The sequence below is a fragment of the Myotis myotis genome, unplaced genomic scaffold (genome assembly GCF_014108235.1).
Source record: "Myotis myotis isolate mMyoMyo1 unplaced genomic scaffold, mMyoMyo1.p scaffold_m19_p_1, whole genome shotgun sequence".
NCBI lineage: Eukaryota > Metazoa > Chordata > Mammalia > Chiroptera > Vespertilionidae > Myotis > Myotis myotis.
Window position 1 is genome coordinate 76,066,480 of NW_023416313.1, and position 16,693 is coordinate 76,083,172.

The window sequence follows — 16,693 nt, forward strand, 5'->3', positions numbered from 1 at the left end:
CAGCACTGCTGAGGAGGCAGGAGGAGCTCCCACCACCACTGCTGTACTGTCAGCCATCAGCCTGGCTTGTGGCTGAGCAGAGCTCCTCTATGTGGGAGCTCACTGACCACCAGAGGGCAGCTCCTGCATTGAACATCTGTCCCCTGGTGGTCAGTGTGTGTCATAGTGACCAGTCATTCCCAGTCTTTCTGCTGTTAGGGTCAGTTTGCATATAACCCTTTTACTATATAGGATAGAGGCCTGGTGCACGGGTGGGGGCCAGCTGGTTTTCCCTGACGGGTGTCCCGGATCAGGGTGGGGGTCCCACTGGGGTGCTTGACCAGCCTGGATGAGGGGCTGATGGCTGTTTTCAGGCTGGCCACACCCCCTTCAGGGTGGGGATCCCCACTGGGTTGCCGGGCCAGTCTGGGTGAGGGCCTGAGGGCCGTTTTCAGGCTGGCGGGAGACTGAAGCTCCCAGCCTCTCCTTTTTCTTTCTTTTTTTTTTTTTTAAAATTCTGGGATTTATTTACCTTCTATAGCTATCACTGGAGCGGAGAGCCGGCTCCAGCTCTGAGGCATGGCTGGCTGAAAGCAGGTATCTGGAGCTTGTTTAGCTTCTATAATTGCAACTTTGTTGCTTAGAGTGTAGCTTAGAGCAGGCCAAGGCAGGCAGGGAACCTTGGCTTTCTCCATCACTGGAGCAAGCAAGCCTCCTGTTCACTTCAGCTGTGTGGCTGCCGGCCGCCATCTTTGTTGGCAGTTAATTTGCATATCCTGCTGATTAGCCAATGGGAAGCATAGCAGAGGTATGGTTAATTACCATGTTTGTCTATTATTAGATAGGATATATATATTAGAGGCCCGGTGCACAAAAATTTGTGCACTGGCGGGGGGGCGGCCCTCAGCCCCACTTGTGTCCTCTCACAGTCTGGGACCCCTCGGGAGATAACGACCTGCTGGCTTAGACCCACTCCCGGGTGGCAGAGGGCAGGCCCAATCCCTAGGTGCAGCCCCTGGTCGGGCTCAGAGCAGGGCTGATTAGGGAGTTGGGGTACCGCCCCCTGTCATGCACAGAGCAGAGCGGATGGGGAGGTTGCGATGCCACCCCCAGTCACGCTCAGGGTAGGGCCGATTGGGGGATTGGGGCGCCGCCCCCTGTCATACTCAAGGCAGGGCTGATGGGGAGGTTGCGGCTCCACCCCATCACACACAGAGCAGGGCCCATGGGGGAGTTGGGGCGCTGCACCCTGTCACACACAGAGCAGGACCGATCAGGGGGTTAGGTAGCTCCCCCCTATCAGGCACAGAGTAGGGCCGATCAGGGGGTTGGGGCGCCTTCCCCGGTCACGAACAGAGCAGGGCGGATAGGGAGGTTGTGGCCCCGCCCCCTGTCACACACAGAGCTGCAGGGTGATCAGGGGATTTGGGCTCTGCCCCCTGCCACACTGCTCCAGGGGCCAGGAGGCCTCGCAGCTCTGCTGATCCCAATGCTGGGAGGCCTCGCTGCTCTGCTGATCCCAGTGCTGGAAGGTTCCACTGATCCCTGTGCCAGGAGGCCTCGCGGCTCCGCTGATCCCGGTGCTGGGAGGCATATTACCCTTTTACTATATAGGATAGAGGCCTGGTGCACGGGTGGGGGCCAGCTGGTTTGCCCTGAAGGGTGTCTTGGATCAGGGTGGGAGTCCCGCTTGGGTGCCTGGCCAGCCTGGATGAGGGGCTGATGGCTGTTTGCAGCTGGTCACACCCTCTTCAGGGTGGGGGACCCCACTGGGGTGCCTGGCCAGTCTGGGTGAGGGGCTGAGGGCCGTTTTCAGGCTGGCGGGTGACTGAAGCTCCCAAACTCTCCTTTTTTTCTTTTTCTTTTCTTTTTTTTTTTTTTCACATGACAAAATATTTAATGTCTGTGCATGTGCCTCCCCCTGCCCCAATTCCTGTTACGATTTGATAGCCTCCTTAAACTGGCAGTTCCAGAGAAAACATGGGCACTTATCCCCAGCAGGACTTGAAAACCATTAAAGCCCTGGTTCTCTTGATTTGGATGATTGTAGGTGAGCTCTTTCCACAGCATGCCTCAGGCCTCTGGTCAAGGAAAAGAGCCCCCCAGTTCTACAGAACTCCTGAGGTCTTCTGTTCTTCTGCAGCCTGGCGCCGGGAGCTGCGCTGCTGGAAAAAGTGGTAGGCTCGAACACTGCAGAGGTAGCCCCCATACACAGTAAGCAGCATCATGGAGGTGGAGAAAGTCTTGTAGCCAATGTCAGCTAGTTGATTGGCAGTTGGCATGTCGTCCCCCTCTAGGATATGACTCCCAACGCAGAGAGAGCACACCGCGTGCCGGACTCTGAGGCGGGAGCCGCAACACCCGCCACCCAGGTTGGGTGCAGTCTCTTTTTCTTTTTTAATTCTGGGATTTATTTACCTTCTATGGCTGTCACTGGAACTGGGAGTCAGCTTTATCTCTGAGGCTCAGCTCCAGCTCTGAGACCTTGGCTGCTGAAAGCAGGTATCTGGGTTTGTTTGGGTTCTATAATTGAAAAACTGTTGCAACTCCAGCTCGGCTGGCTGGCTGAAAGCATGGGGTTTGTTTAGCTTCTATAATTGCAACATTGTTTCTTAGAGTGCAAGCTCAGAGCCCAGCAGTGGCAGGCGGGGAACCTTGGCTTCCTCCTTCACTGGAGCAAGCAAGCCTCCTGTTTGCTTAAGCTGCCTGGCTGCCAGTCGCCATCTTGGTTGGCAGTTAATTTGCATATCGCCCTGATAAGCCAATGGGAAGCGTGTCGGAGGTACAGTTAATTACCATGCTTGTCTATTATTAGATAGGATATGGTAATCTGCAAATAGACTGAACGGCAGAATGACTGAACTGCAGAACAACCGAACAACCAATCAAAGCATAATATGCTAATGATATGCTAAGGCTGTTCAACCGCTCACTATCATGTGCACTGACCACCAGGAGGCAGCTGCACCAACCGGTAGGTTAGCTTGCTGCTGAGGTCTGGCCAATTGGGACTGAGCAAGAAGGGCCAGTCATGCCCTGGAGCCCTCCTGTGGTCCCTCCTCGGCCTTGATCATGCACCAGTGGGGTCCCTCAGCCTGGCCTGCAACCTCTCACAATCCGGGACTCTTTGGGGGATGTCAGAGAGCCAGTTTCAGCCTGATCTTGCAGGCTACTCCCCTTGGGAGGGCACCAGATGCAGGGCTCATGATTGGCAAGTGCTGCTGTGACAGTGCGAGCCTCTCCTAATCGGAACTGATTGGGCCCAAGCCTGTGGCAGGCACTGTGGGACCAGGATGAGCGGGAGAAGCAGGTAGGAGCTGCAGGCAGCATTCAACTGTGGGTTTAGGCCTGATCCCTGCAGGCCACCCAGAGGGACCCCACCTGTGCACAAATTCATGCACCAGGCCTCTAGTATATATATTTAATTTCAGAGAAGAAGGGAGAGGGAGAGAGAGATAGAAACATAAATGATGAGAGAGAATCATTGATTGACTGCCTCCTGCACACCCCACACTGGGGATCGAGCCCAAAACCTGGGCATGTGCCCTGACCATGAATCAACCTGTGACCTCCTGACTCATAGGTCAATGCTCAACCACTGAGCCATGACAGTCAGGCTATTCATTCTTTTTAAGGGAGTTTCCCAAAACATGTCATTCCAGTGAGAGGCAAAGGGAGTGCAGGGGATGATCAGAAAGGAGGAGCAGGGTGACATTTGTGTGGTTCACCTGGAGAGCATGGGACCTCATTAGAGTAAACTAAACACAAACAAAACCCCAGCACTTATTAACTCCAGGGAAAACAAAAAGTTATGCAGGAAAAGAAATTATGGTTTCTACTTGTCTCAGCAGGGAATGGCATTTATATAGTCTAAATAAGGTAAGCACCAAAATCAAACAATTATAACCTCATTGGAAAGATGAGAAACTGGAAGTGTGTGTGTGTGTGTGTGTGTGTGTGTGTGTGTGTGTGTGAGAGAGAGAGAGAGAGAGAGAGAGAGAGAGAGAGAGAGAATGTGAAATACAATATTTCTAGAGTGAGAAACCAATAAAGCATAATCTGAAAAATCAGGAAGCAACATGTAAACATATTAGTAGAAATGCTAAGTTAATTCCAAGAGAATAGCTTAAAAGAGTTGAAACTAGTTGTTTCTGTAGAATAGGAGTTATTAGCACATATAACTAATAAAAATAAAATGAAAAGGTAACAAGCAGCAAAGGGAGAATTATTCATTTTAATACTTTTCTTATAAGTGTTCTTTAAAAAAATAATAAAAACTCTTTCTTTAAAAATTAAGTTGCATTTTATGTGACATGAAATTCCTTTCCCTGTAAAAAAAAAAAAGTTACTCTCCATAGGAAAAGATATTCCTAGTCCTAAAAAATAACACAACTAAAACCAAATTTAAGAAACTACATACCATGAGTGCTAATAGCTTTGCTTTCTTTATTGGGGTATAACTTGCATAAAATAAATGCATCCATTTAAATTTCATTTCAATTTGCATCCTGTGTAATTTCTACAATCGAGATACAGATGTTGGGACATTTCCGTCATCCCTAGAAATTCCCTGTGTCTTTTCTCAAGTTTCATCTAAACGCAGTGAAATAGACATAGCACATACTCTTTTGTGCCTGGCTTCTTCTTAACGCATTTCAGTTTCATCCATGTTGTGTGTATCAGTGGTCCACTCCTTTTATTATTAAATGGTATTCCATTGAATTTGTCTATGTAAAAGTGTTTGACAAACCTGGAACAGTTCATTCTTTTTTATTCCTCAAGCCTCTTGATTGCCAGCTCTTCTTCCTCACCAGCAAACTCTCTCTGTGGTCAATTATCAAAAAGGGAACAAGGATCTGACAGTGGAGTGAGATTCTTCTGGGTAACCCAGCTCAGTTGCTTAGCAACAAACAGAATAACTGTATTCGTTTAGTGGATTCTGAACAAAAAGGTAATCATGTGAGATATAGATGGGAGACGATGTTATTCTAAGTAAAGTGGAAGAAAATATAAAATCCATGAGAACGGGAAGAATACACATCTAGTAAATAAAAGCATAATGATACCTCCTCTACTCACACCTTTGAGTCCCATCAAATGTTCTGTTTAAGACCAAGGAATCCATGTTTATATTACATCCCGTGGTGCAAGGCACTGGTGTGCAAAATCTTTTAAAAGGCACAAATAGGCAATAGCAGACATAATTTATGACCAAAATAAAGAGAAACATGTTAACCTTTATTAGTACTAATACTTCAAAGAATCAATTTGAGATGGAGAAAATTTGTCCTAAATGCATGTCTTTCCCAAAAAGAAGAAAATAATCCCATTAGACATTATTCTTCCACTCCCCATAGTGAATAACTGCTTTCCATAGTAAAGGTGATAACTTATATTTGTTCACCTGATTCTTTAAAAAAAATTTAAAATTACAGTAATTAGTGATTACACATTTATGTAACTTATGGAGTGTTCACCTGATTCCTTCACCTCAAAAAGAATGGCACCCGTTTGGCAGGTGATGTTGCTAACAGACCTGTTTTTTAACTTCCTCAAGAGTTTTGCCAACTTGATGCTATTACTTCTTTCTCATTATCTCGGCCCCCTTCCCCCAGCCCCCTTCTCCACCTGACCCCTTCCCCCACAGTATAATCCTGCAGAAATAGCTCTGCTTAAAAATCATGGATTTAATGAGCAGAATATCCCCCGGCCATTTAATGCAAAGTGTTTAATAATCAATCGGAGATCGGTTTCACTTAGTTTTAAGGGGTTGAGGGGGAGACAAAAACCCTTCACCATCATTGTTCAGCTGTCCCCGAGCAGTTTCCCACTTGCCTCCTGACGACAGATTTCTTGGTTTAAATCATGCCCCAAGGGAATGGATATGAAATTCTGGTTGCACAGCTTTCTGTCAGTGCCTGGGCATCTGGTAAAAGACAGCTTTGCAGTTTCATTTATTTCAGGGGCAAAGTTGACTACCAAATAATTGGGTTCATATCCCCCCTTTTCTTAGGATGGCAAGGATGCATTCTCCATGAACATGCTTAATTGCAGCCTTCAAAGGGAAGGAGATAGGGACACACAACTTCCAGCACTGAGATCTTTTTATTTGCAGTCTAATGACAAATGTCCTGGTCTTTCCTGCTTTTGAATTGTAAAAGACCTCACTTGTGTTCTGAATTGTGTGAGCACGTGGAGGCCGGCCGATAAACAGGAAGGCAGGAGCTGCCAAAGAGCTTGCAAAACCAAACGCATCCCGGAGCCCCACACAATTAATGAACATCTCCACAGCCCCAGCAGCCCCGCTGCCGCTGCAGAGCAAGGTGTGGTGACTTCTGAGTCACTGAGTGCCCAGGGTGTTTTACTCCCTGTTGTGACATTTTGTGGCTGTGGTTTCTGCTTCGGGGAGATTTCTCAGTTAAAACAATAGGCTGGATGGAAAGTATGGCTGTGCACATGAACAGATTCTGGTTCACAACTGCCACATTCGCAGCAATGTCCTCAAATTAATTCTCCTTTGGGTTAAAAGGCTGTTTCGCCCAAAAGACTGTGTCCATGCCTCTACATTTTTAAATAGACAAAACAAGAGCCTGATTGCAGATCGGTTAATTGTTAACTTAGTGCTTCTCGAGGTTCGATAATGGTGAAACAAAACTCACTAAGGCTTTGGCTCAGAGCAGTGTCCTTTAAGATTCAGATCTGGGGACAGCAGTGGCACTAAGACTCCTTTATTGTTCTGGATTTTATTTTCTTTTTCCCCCTCTGCTGTGAGTTTCTGGGTGAGAAACTAAGAGTGATAAAAAAAAATCTCTCTGGGCAGTACTAATGAAATGGAAACTTAAAGAAATGGTGCACAGGCGATTTTCCAGTGACATAAGCCACTTAAAGCAACACAGGTGCCGTTATATTTGTGGGCCCTGCTGATTATAAACCACGTTAGCAAATCTTTGTTGAGCATCTCCCAAGTGAGGCACCAGATACACCCATTTGTGGGCCTCAAGAATTTCTAGTAAATGTCTTTTGAACAGTAATTCTCAAAGGACTTCAAGGATCCTCCAGGGAGAATTTTTTTTTTTTAGGTGCTGGGCATCTGAGGAAATAAAGGCATAAGGTTCTCAGGTATGGCCCAAACTGGTGGACAGGAGGGGGCAGCAAAGCCATCATTTTAGCAGCAGCGTCACTAGGAAGTTTTCCATAATAGTTTTGAGGGTTTAGTGCAAAGCTAGTAGGAGACTGAATGGACCCACGGATTTACTGTCAAGGAATGTCTGGTCTGGAATGAACTTTAGAGATTGTTAATGATAATTATGAAAGAGAAATTGAGTGTTGGGAATGCAACTTGGGGGCAAAGCAAATTGTAGAACATAAGCAATGGCATTGGGATGCTGTGGAAGGTAGAAGGTGAGTGTGAATGCCCCGGGTTTGGGGCTGTCAGGGAGGGGGACTGCAGAGTGAGAGGTGAGGAAGCTCAGGTCAGGGTGTCTTGCCCACAGTCTGTGCTCTGGCCCTGACTTTCCTGCTGGAGTGAAAGCCAGAACACTGCAGACACAACCTGACACACACAGTGCTTCACCCATAGCCAAGCCTGGCTGGGCATGCTCAGAGTTTCCAAGGCACCTTCTGTGGGCAGTGTCCGAACGATTCCCAGTCCCTGCAGCCATGACCACTCTGGGCATGGAATCTTCCACTGAAATCGGAGTGAGACAAGAAGTGGCGTCTGGTGCACAGACTGGTTTAGAGCAGAGCCAGGCCAGCAACCAGATGTGTTAACCCTCCTCCTACCCTGCCACTCAATCTACTGGTCTCATGTCCGCAGATCTGCAACGGCTCCTGCCAAAGCCAGATCCCAAGGACAGACCTGCCTCTGGGTTTGGCAGACCAGCCTTGGGATGCTCGAGGGTAGGTTTCTCCACCTCAGCACTGTTAGCATTTGGGGCAGGATTATTCTTCAGTGTGTGTGTGTGGGGGGGGGGGGGGGGGGGGGGGCGCGGGGCGGGGGGCTGTCCTGCAGGATGTTCAGCAGCACCCTGCCCTCTACCCACTAGATGCCAGCAGCATTCCTGAAGTTGTGATAGCAAAGAATATCTCCAGGCATTGAAAAAAAATCCCGAGGAGACAAAATCACAGCTGGTTGAAAACCACTATTCTGGTGTGTCTATAAATATGGCGGCAGTGCCCCTCTCCCTTTGCGTGATGCCAAGGAGAGTGCGGAAGAAGAAAGCCTGGGTCTGACGTCATGAACCCAAACTTGGGAAGCTGAGCCTTATCGAGGAGAGCAGGGTGTGATACAGAGAGCACTGGCCTGGGGGAATAGGAAGACCAGCCATCTAGCCCTGGCTCTGTGTTAGCTGTGCGTGGGCATAAAGAAATAATTCCGACTGTTTCTTAGCATTGTGTTCCTTGTGTCTAATGAAATCACTTCATTTTTAAAAATAATTTTTTATTTTTCAATTATAGTTGACCTACAATATTTTATTTGTTTCAGATGTACAACATAGTAATTAGACATTTTTATACCTTTATGAAGTAATCACCCCAATAAATCTAGTACCTATCTGACACCATACATAATTATTGAAATACTATTGACTGTATTCCCTATGCTATACTTTATATCCTCATGACTATTTTGTAACTATCAATTTGTACTTCTTAATTCATTCACCTTTTCCAACCACCTCCTCCAAACCCCCTCTCATCTGGAAAACATAAAAATGTTCTCTGTATCTGTAGTTTGTTTCAGTTTTGTTTGTTTTTTATTTTGTTTTTTAAGGTTCTGTGTATAAGTGAAATCATATGCTATTTGTCTTTGACTTATTTCACTTAGCATAATACCCTCTAGGTACATTCATGTTGTTGCAGATGGCAAGATTTTATTTATTTTTATGGCTAAGTCACATTGTATCCTATATAATAAAAGGGTAATATTCAAATCGACCAAACCCCAAACCCGGGAACAACCGGTCGTTATGGCATGCACTGACCACCAGGGGGCAGACACAGCGACCCACCTCAGTGGCTGCAGTCAGACATCCCCTGAGGGCTCCCAGACTGTGAAAGGGCACAGGCTTGGCTGACCCTCCCCTCCACATGCACGAATTTTGTGCACCGGGTCTTTAGTATTGTATATATGTACCAGTTTTTCTTTATCCATTTATTTATTGGTGGACCCTTAGGTTGCTTCCATATCTTGGCTATTTTAAATAATGCTGCAATGTACATAGGGGTGCATGTGTCTTTTCAAATTAGTGTTTGAGGTTTCTTCAGATAAATACCCAGAAGTGTAATTGCTGGATCCTTCTTTGTCTTTTGTTATAGCCTTTGTTTTAAGTCTATTTAGTGTGATATAAATAATACTAACCCAGCTTTTTTGTTTGCTTGTTTCCACTTTCATGAAATATCTTTTTCAGTCTGAGTGTTTTTCAATCTGAAGAGAGTCTCTTGTATATAGCATATGAAAGAGTCTTGTTTCCTTATTCATTTAGCAAGCCTATGTCTTTGATTGGAGCATATCATCCATTTACATTTAAAGTAACTTGTGATAGATATGTAGTTATTGGTATTTTATTGTTCATATTTTTTACTTTTTTTTTTTTTGCTTCTTTTTAAAAAGGTTCCTTTAACATTTCTTGTAATACTGGCTTGGTGGTGATGAACTCCTTTAGATTTTTTGGGAGGAGGGATTTGGGCAGTTCTTTATCTGTCCTTCAATTCTAAATGATAGTTTTGCTGGATGGAATAATCTTGGTTGTACGTTCTTGCTTTCCATCACTTTGAATATTTTGTGCCATTCCCTTTTGGCCCACAAAGTTTCTGTTGAGAAATCAGCTGATACTCCTATGGGCATTCCCTTGTTGGTAGCTAACTGCTCTTCTCTTAATGCCTTTAAGATTCTCTTTTTGTCATTAACCATTGGCATTTTAATTATGATGCATCTTGGTGTGGGCCTCTTTGGATTCATCTTGTTTGGAACTTTCTGTGTTTCCTAGACTTCAATATCTATTTCCTTAGCCAGGTTAGAGAAGTTTTTCATCATTTTTTTCAAATAGGTTTTCAATAATTTGCTCACTTTTTGATCCTTTTGGCACCCCTATGATGTTATCTGAATAGCAGTTTAAGGGGCTTCTGGAACAACATGTTGGTATGCTTGATGTTGTTCCAGAGGCTCCTTAAACTAGCTTCATATTTTTGGATTCTTTTTTCTTTTTGCTATTCTGATTGGGTGTTTTCTGCTACCTTATTTTCCATAGTGATTTGATACTCTGCTTCATCTAATTTACTGTTGATTTTTTCTAATGTATTCTTTATTTCAGTTACAGTATTCTTCATTTCTGACTGGTTCTTTTTTATGTATTCTATCTCCATATTTGTCTCTCCTATATCTTTGCTAAATTTCTCACTGAACTCATTGAGCATCATTATATACAGTGTTTTAAATTCTGCATCTGATAGATTGCCTGTCTCTTTTCATTTAGTTCTTTTTTAGAGTTTTATTTTGTTATTTCATTTGGGACATGTCCCTTTGTCTCCTCATTTTGGCTGCATCCCTGTGTTTATTTCTATGTATTAGGTGGATCTGCTACATCTCCCAGCCTTGGTAGAGTGGCCTTATATAGAAGGCTTCCTGGAGGGTCCAGTGGCACAGTCTCCCTGGTCACCTGAGCTGGGTACTCTACGTGTGTCTTTTGTGTGGATGGTGTGTGCCCTCCTATTGTAGTTGAGCCTTTTTGAAATAGCCATGTAAGGGTTGACCCTCAGAGAAGCTCTTGTTCAGGGGCTAACCCTACAGAGCAGGATTCATTTCAGCAGGTCTCTGATGCTTACAGAGTCTGCCCTTTGAGTGTGTCATTTGTGGAGGTAGTTGGGTGGTGTTCTGGTGTGATCTGAACCTGGTTATCGAGTGTATTGGTTCTGGGCCTCTTGGGAGGGACACTGATGTAGGTTAAGTGCCCTGCCTGCAACAAAGTGATCTGGAGATGTTTTCCACTTGTGCTGGGCTCAGAGGTTCCTGGGAGAGCCTAAGCTTTGAAATGAGGTTGGCTGCTGCTAGTGCCAGGCCTAGGGTTGCTTAGCAAGAGGTATGAGGCACACCCATGGCAGATGTTACTTATTTGGGGTTTGTAAACCTTTGAGAGATATTAGGAAAGTGCACAGCATGAGCCAAGATAGGCCGTTTGTATGGAAAGCCACCAAAAGTGACTTGGGTGGGCCCATAAGTTGGGTAAGGTAGGGTCTAAGTGAATCACTAGGGTGGGGAAAATGGTGTTAGCAAGGTGGATGGGGACTCAGATAAAGCATCTGTCTGCACCTGCAGGGAGAGGGCTCAGCAAAGGAAAGATGGCATCATGACATCTATCAGCGCTTCTGTCTGGGAGAAAGCTGCCCCTCCAGGCCTCTCCCTCAAGTCAGACAATTCAGCTCCTCCCTCTATGTCCCTGGTGCCTTTTGAGCTGCTGCCCCAGTGCTGGAGCTCAGAGCAGATAAGTCTATCAGGGAGTAAGTTAGTGCTCGGGCCCTTTAGGAGGAATACCTGGGACTTCAGCAGCCTTCTTTACCTCACTCAGCTATAATCCAAGCTGGTTCTTACAGCCAGAAGTTATGGAGACTTCTCTTCCCAGCACTGGAACCCTGAGCTGGGAATCCTGTTTTGGAGTTGGAACTCCTGCTCCTCAGAGAGAAATTTTGAAGCTGAGATATCCCTCTCAATTTTTAATCACCGCACATGAGTGTGGGGTCAGCCTGTTCCGTGTCTCTGCCCCTTGTACTAGTCTCAGCAAGACTTCTTCCGTGTATCCTTAGTTCTAGGACTTCTGTTCAGTTAGACTTCCGGTGGTTCTTAAGGATGGTTTCTCTATAATTTAGTTGTAATTTTGATGTGGCTGCAGGAGAAGGCAAGCACAGCATTTACATATTTTACCATTTTGACCAGATCAGGTCTCTTCTAACTTTCATACTTTCCAGTTTATTACTCAGGGTATTTAAAGAAACAGACCTAATTAGATATATCTCCCCCCCCCCCCATCATTATTTATATACTTAATGTTTATTTTTTCATATAGGTAGAGATAGAGATGAGGAGATTTATTATGAGGAACTGGCTTACATGGAGGCTAAAAATTTCTGCATCTGCTGTCTGCTGATGGAGACCTTAGAAAGCTTGTGGTGTGTGATTCAGTCCAAGTTTGAAGTCCTGAGAACCAGGAGTGCCAATGTCCTTGGGCAGAAGAAGATGGATGTCTCAGCTCAAGCAAGAGGACAAAGTAGCCCTTCCTCCACCTTTTGTTCCCTTCAGGCCCTCTGTTGCTAAGAGATGCCCCCCTGCATCATGAGGACCATCTTCTTAACTCAGTCCACCAACTCAAACGCTAATCTCTGCTGGAGACACTCCTCACAGATTCCCTCAGGAAATGTTGTTTTACCAGCTCTCTGGTTGTAAACTTAACCATCACAACATTCTATTGTTAAGTGGCAATGGCCTTGGGATGCAGCTTTCTGCCTCCAGGTTTCCCTGGAATTTTCATTCACATTTCAGAGTGCAGACTGGAGTCATAGAAAAGCATAAAAGCAGATGAGGGTAGTGAACCAGTGAGAGGTGCTGTGGGAAGGTGTTTCCTGCCCTTTCTACCTTGTCCCTCTTCTTCTTCATTCCCTTTTCTTCCCTTTCTCTCTCCTTTCGTGCTAAAGTAGGGAGGCAGTTAGCCAGGAGAGCAGAGGGAAAGAGAGACTGACATTTCATAGAGGGCCGGTGTGATTTTGATGTTTTGTATAGTCAATATGATTGAAAAATCCAAAAATTTCACTCAATACAGCAGGACACACACACACACACACACACACACACACACACACACACACGGTAATTAGTCCACCATGCCAAAGAATTTCGCTTTTTCAGTGGCTGTTGGGGAAGCGACAGTCATTTCACTCAGCAACATTCTATCATCAGATTATGGGAGAGGAATTTCATTGCAGGCATTTCCTCTTTCCTGTAAAAATTTAATTCCAATAGAAAGAGTTCTGTATCTGATAGGGGGAAAAAAGACAGAGGCAAATTACTCACCAATAAAAATGGACTAATACATAGGCATAGGGACCTATTTCAAATACAAATTCGTAAAAATTAAACCAGTGAAGTCGTGCTTCGAGTATGGTCATTTGCAAAACGAAGTACCTCATTTATTTCTCCTTTTCTAAGAAGAGGCAGCCTGGGCTGCTTTGATCCAAGTGCAGCCTGAGTGTCCGGAACTAGCAATGTTTGCAGAAGCGATTAGCTGAGAACGAAGGGCAACATCTGATAATGGGGAGGGGTAGTGAGTGGGCTCAGAGCCAGTGAACCTTGATCTGTTTTGCACACCTACCTATAATTTGTAAATCAGCCATACTGATCCTGGCAAGAGGAAGTCTACAAATAAAGGGATGCACTTGTTATTTTTGGAAATGCTTTCATTCAGGGGTGGGGAGGAGTAGCGCATACACTGACTAGAAATGAGCTAAGCTGCCGAGGGCACGTGAATCCAGCACTGTGATGAAGGGAGGAGCTCAGAGCTTTTCCTAACTGCCGGTATTATTGAGAAGGCATCTCTCTCCCTTTTCAGTAGGGGAGAATCCTAACTAGGCTTGGGTCCTATCCAATAACCAGGGCATACCATTGCAACATATTTATAGAAATTCTTACATACATTCAAATAGCAGACACTTCTGACTTTGAAGCGAAGGATTAATATAGGTCCTAGGTTACCCACCTAAGAGAAAGCACCTTGAAAAAGGAATATTAATTTAGCAACTGAAGGCATTCTTATTAAAACCATGTATTATATGCTTGTATAGAAAGAATTTAGCACTCTGTTCTAAATGTTGACCACCTCAGCACTCCCCAAGGAGGATGGATGTGAGACTAACAACCATCCATCAATTAAAAAACTGTTACTCCACTGCCTATCTCATGTTAGATTTTGACCTTTCTTGCTATCGTCACATATTCTTGTTATTTTCAACATCCTATTTTTCAAAACCAACTCCTTCGCTCGTCAGCTGTGTGGCCACGGGAAGTTCTTAGACTGCTCTGAGCTTTTGTAAAATGAGGTAATAATCCCTACTTCAGATACAGTACACCCCACACAAGCAATACACCCAATCTCCCCTTTTCCTTTGCTCCCACATCTCTTCTATCCCTGGTCTGTGCTATATCTCATTACTGAACAACTTCTCTAACTTCCAATGCATTAACTTCTGTCTCTCACCTCAAGATGAGAGAAAAAAAAGATAAGAATAATCATGTGAACGCTGACAACTCAGGACTCTCCAGGGACATTTCTGGATGGGAATCATGTCCATGGTAAAGTCTACAATCCACTAGATGACAGCATTTCACATTCAAATGGCAACTATTTCTACTTCACTACACAAAAGAATGGGGTCATAGAAATTTGGAGATCTACAGTGAATTTTCTCTCATTGTTGCCTCTGTGTAATTTCATCCATAGGAAAAAAAGAAATAGATAAAAGTCTTTGCCACCTCAATTTTTTAATATTTTCTTGTCTTTTTCTCCCTAGTAATTTTAAAAGCTTAAATAATACAGGTAGAGATAAGTCAGGATGGAAATACTTTTAAAGTAAATTTAATCTGAGATAAAACTCCTGCCTTGTTTTCTTATAAAGGGAATGGTTTCATAATTGATAAAACTAAAAATTAAGAATGGTTCAGTGATGGATTTTTTTCTTTTAGTATATGTTATTTTGTGTTTCCAATTTATGTTATTTATGTATTTGATTTCTAAGTATGGTACTTCATTTTTTTAATGTGTCCTCTTAAAAATGAAAGTATATAATTATATGATCTTCTGTAGATGAATTACTTTCTAGTTATGACATTGAAGGAATAAACCATCAGGGAAATATTACTATACACTAAAGGCCTGGTGCATGAAATTCGTGCATTTGGGGGGGGGGGGTCCCTCAGCCCGGCCTATGCCCTCTCGCAGTCCAGGACCCCTCGGGGGATGCCCACCTGCCAGCTTAGGCCCCCTCCCCAGGGGAGCAGACCTAAGCTGCAGTCGGACATCCTTAGTGCTGCTGAGGAGGCAGGAGAGGCTCCTGCCACCGCCACTGCACTCGCAGTTATTAGCCTGGCTTGTGGCTGAGCAGAGCTCCCCCTGTTGGAGCGTACTGACCACCAGGGGCAGCTCCTGCATTGAGCATCTGCCCCTTGGTGATCAGTGCACGTCATAGTGACCGGTCATTCTGCCATTAGGATCAATTTGCATATTACCCTTTTATTATATAGGATAACTATACAAACATATTTTTAATGTATATATCAAAATATGTATATATATATAGATATATATATAAATAAAATTAGGAGGCAAATAGCTATTGAGAAGAAAGTAACTTCAAATATGTGAGAATCAAAAGTTAGAGAATATTCACAAATCAAGAAGACATAAATGAACAAAGAAATATAAGAAAATGAGTCAAAGATATGAACAAACATTTCATAATAAAAGAAAATGGAAGTATATACAACTTTAGAAACATAAATTAATACTGTGAGACTGTGTTCAGCTACTTTAATTGGCAGAATGGTTTCTTTTTTCAATTGTCAATTTAATATTGGTAAAGATGTAGAAACAGGAATTTTCAAGCACACTACTATGGGAATGATATTAATTTCCTCTAACCCATAATTGTTCATCTAATAATTTAACTCAAAGAAATAGTTGCAAACACTTAGCTGCTATGATATTTATTACAGTGTTCTTTAGAATAATTGGGAAATATAAACAACTTAATGTTAACCAATGGTCTTTGGCTCTAATTCAACACCAACAGCAATCCCCAATTTGGGGTGCGGTGAAGAAGAAAACTTTATTCAGTGCAAAACAGCTCAATTGTGATACATTCAAAAACATCGCAGCCCTGTGGAACAGCTCAATTGTGACAGAGCCTGCAACAGAAGGGCTGTAGAAGGGTCCTGGGGCCAGGCCACTTCTGACTAGATGGTTCTGATCTGCTCCTGGATGGTCTGCTCCCCTTCATTCCAGACTGGCTTGCACTGCACTGGGTGAGAGGACATCTATTTCAGCTCAACTAGGGATCAGATCAGCTTGGGCGGCAACCTTCTGGGGAAACAGTGCTCTCAGAGTCAGAGGGGAACTGCCTTATATGGACAGGAGTCCCAGGCCTTGGTCTCTGATTGGTCTATTCTCATGCAAATGAGGATTCAAATCCTGACAGTTTGATGGGTCAGAAAGGCACTCTCCTGATTGGTCAGAATAGAGCCACTCTGATTGGCCAGGGCTATTCGGCTCCTATTGGATGGGGAAAGCCTCAGCCTTACTCTTTGACATAGGATTCCAGGAACTCCTTTGTAAGGGCTGGCTCAGATGGCAGAAACAGTGCAGGCAAGCAATTCAGTGCAGAGGCCCTTGTACAGAAATGGCTGCTAGTCTCTGTTTTTTTAAAAAATTTGACCCCAGGTAGTCACCAGGAGCCCTTCTTACTAGTAGTAAGTGTCTTCCCCCCCCACCCCCCCATGCCTCAGGGCTCACAATAACCAATAAAGAATGAACTGACTCAATTTTGTATTTATACAAGGAAAACTATGCAGCCATTAAAATGATAGTATATATTTTCTTAGTCAATGTTCTTCAGCTGAAATCCCTTAAATACATGAAGTTAACAGGAAATATAAAAGAGTCAAAACAAGCAAACT

At 44.2% G+C, this 16,693-nt stretch overlaps 1 protein-coding gene across 1 annotated transcript; it reads right to left on the bottom strand.

Annotated features, from left to right (window-relative positions):
* Window positions 1-1,862: 1,862 nt before the first annotated feature.
* On the bottom strand, window positions 1,863-2,274 carry LOC118656256 (cytochrome c oxidase assembly protein COX14-like). The gene has a single exon (XM_036309371.1). It carries the CDS (start codon window positions 2,259-2,261, stop codon window positions 2,088-2,090), a length of 174 nt encoding a protein of 57 aa, XP_036165264.1. The 5' UTR covers window positions 2,262-2,274; the 3' UTR covers window positions 1,863-2,087.
* Window positions 2,275-16,693: the final 14,419 nt, after the last annotated feature.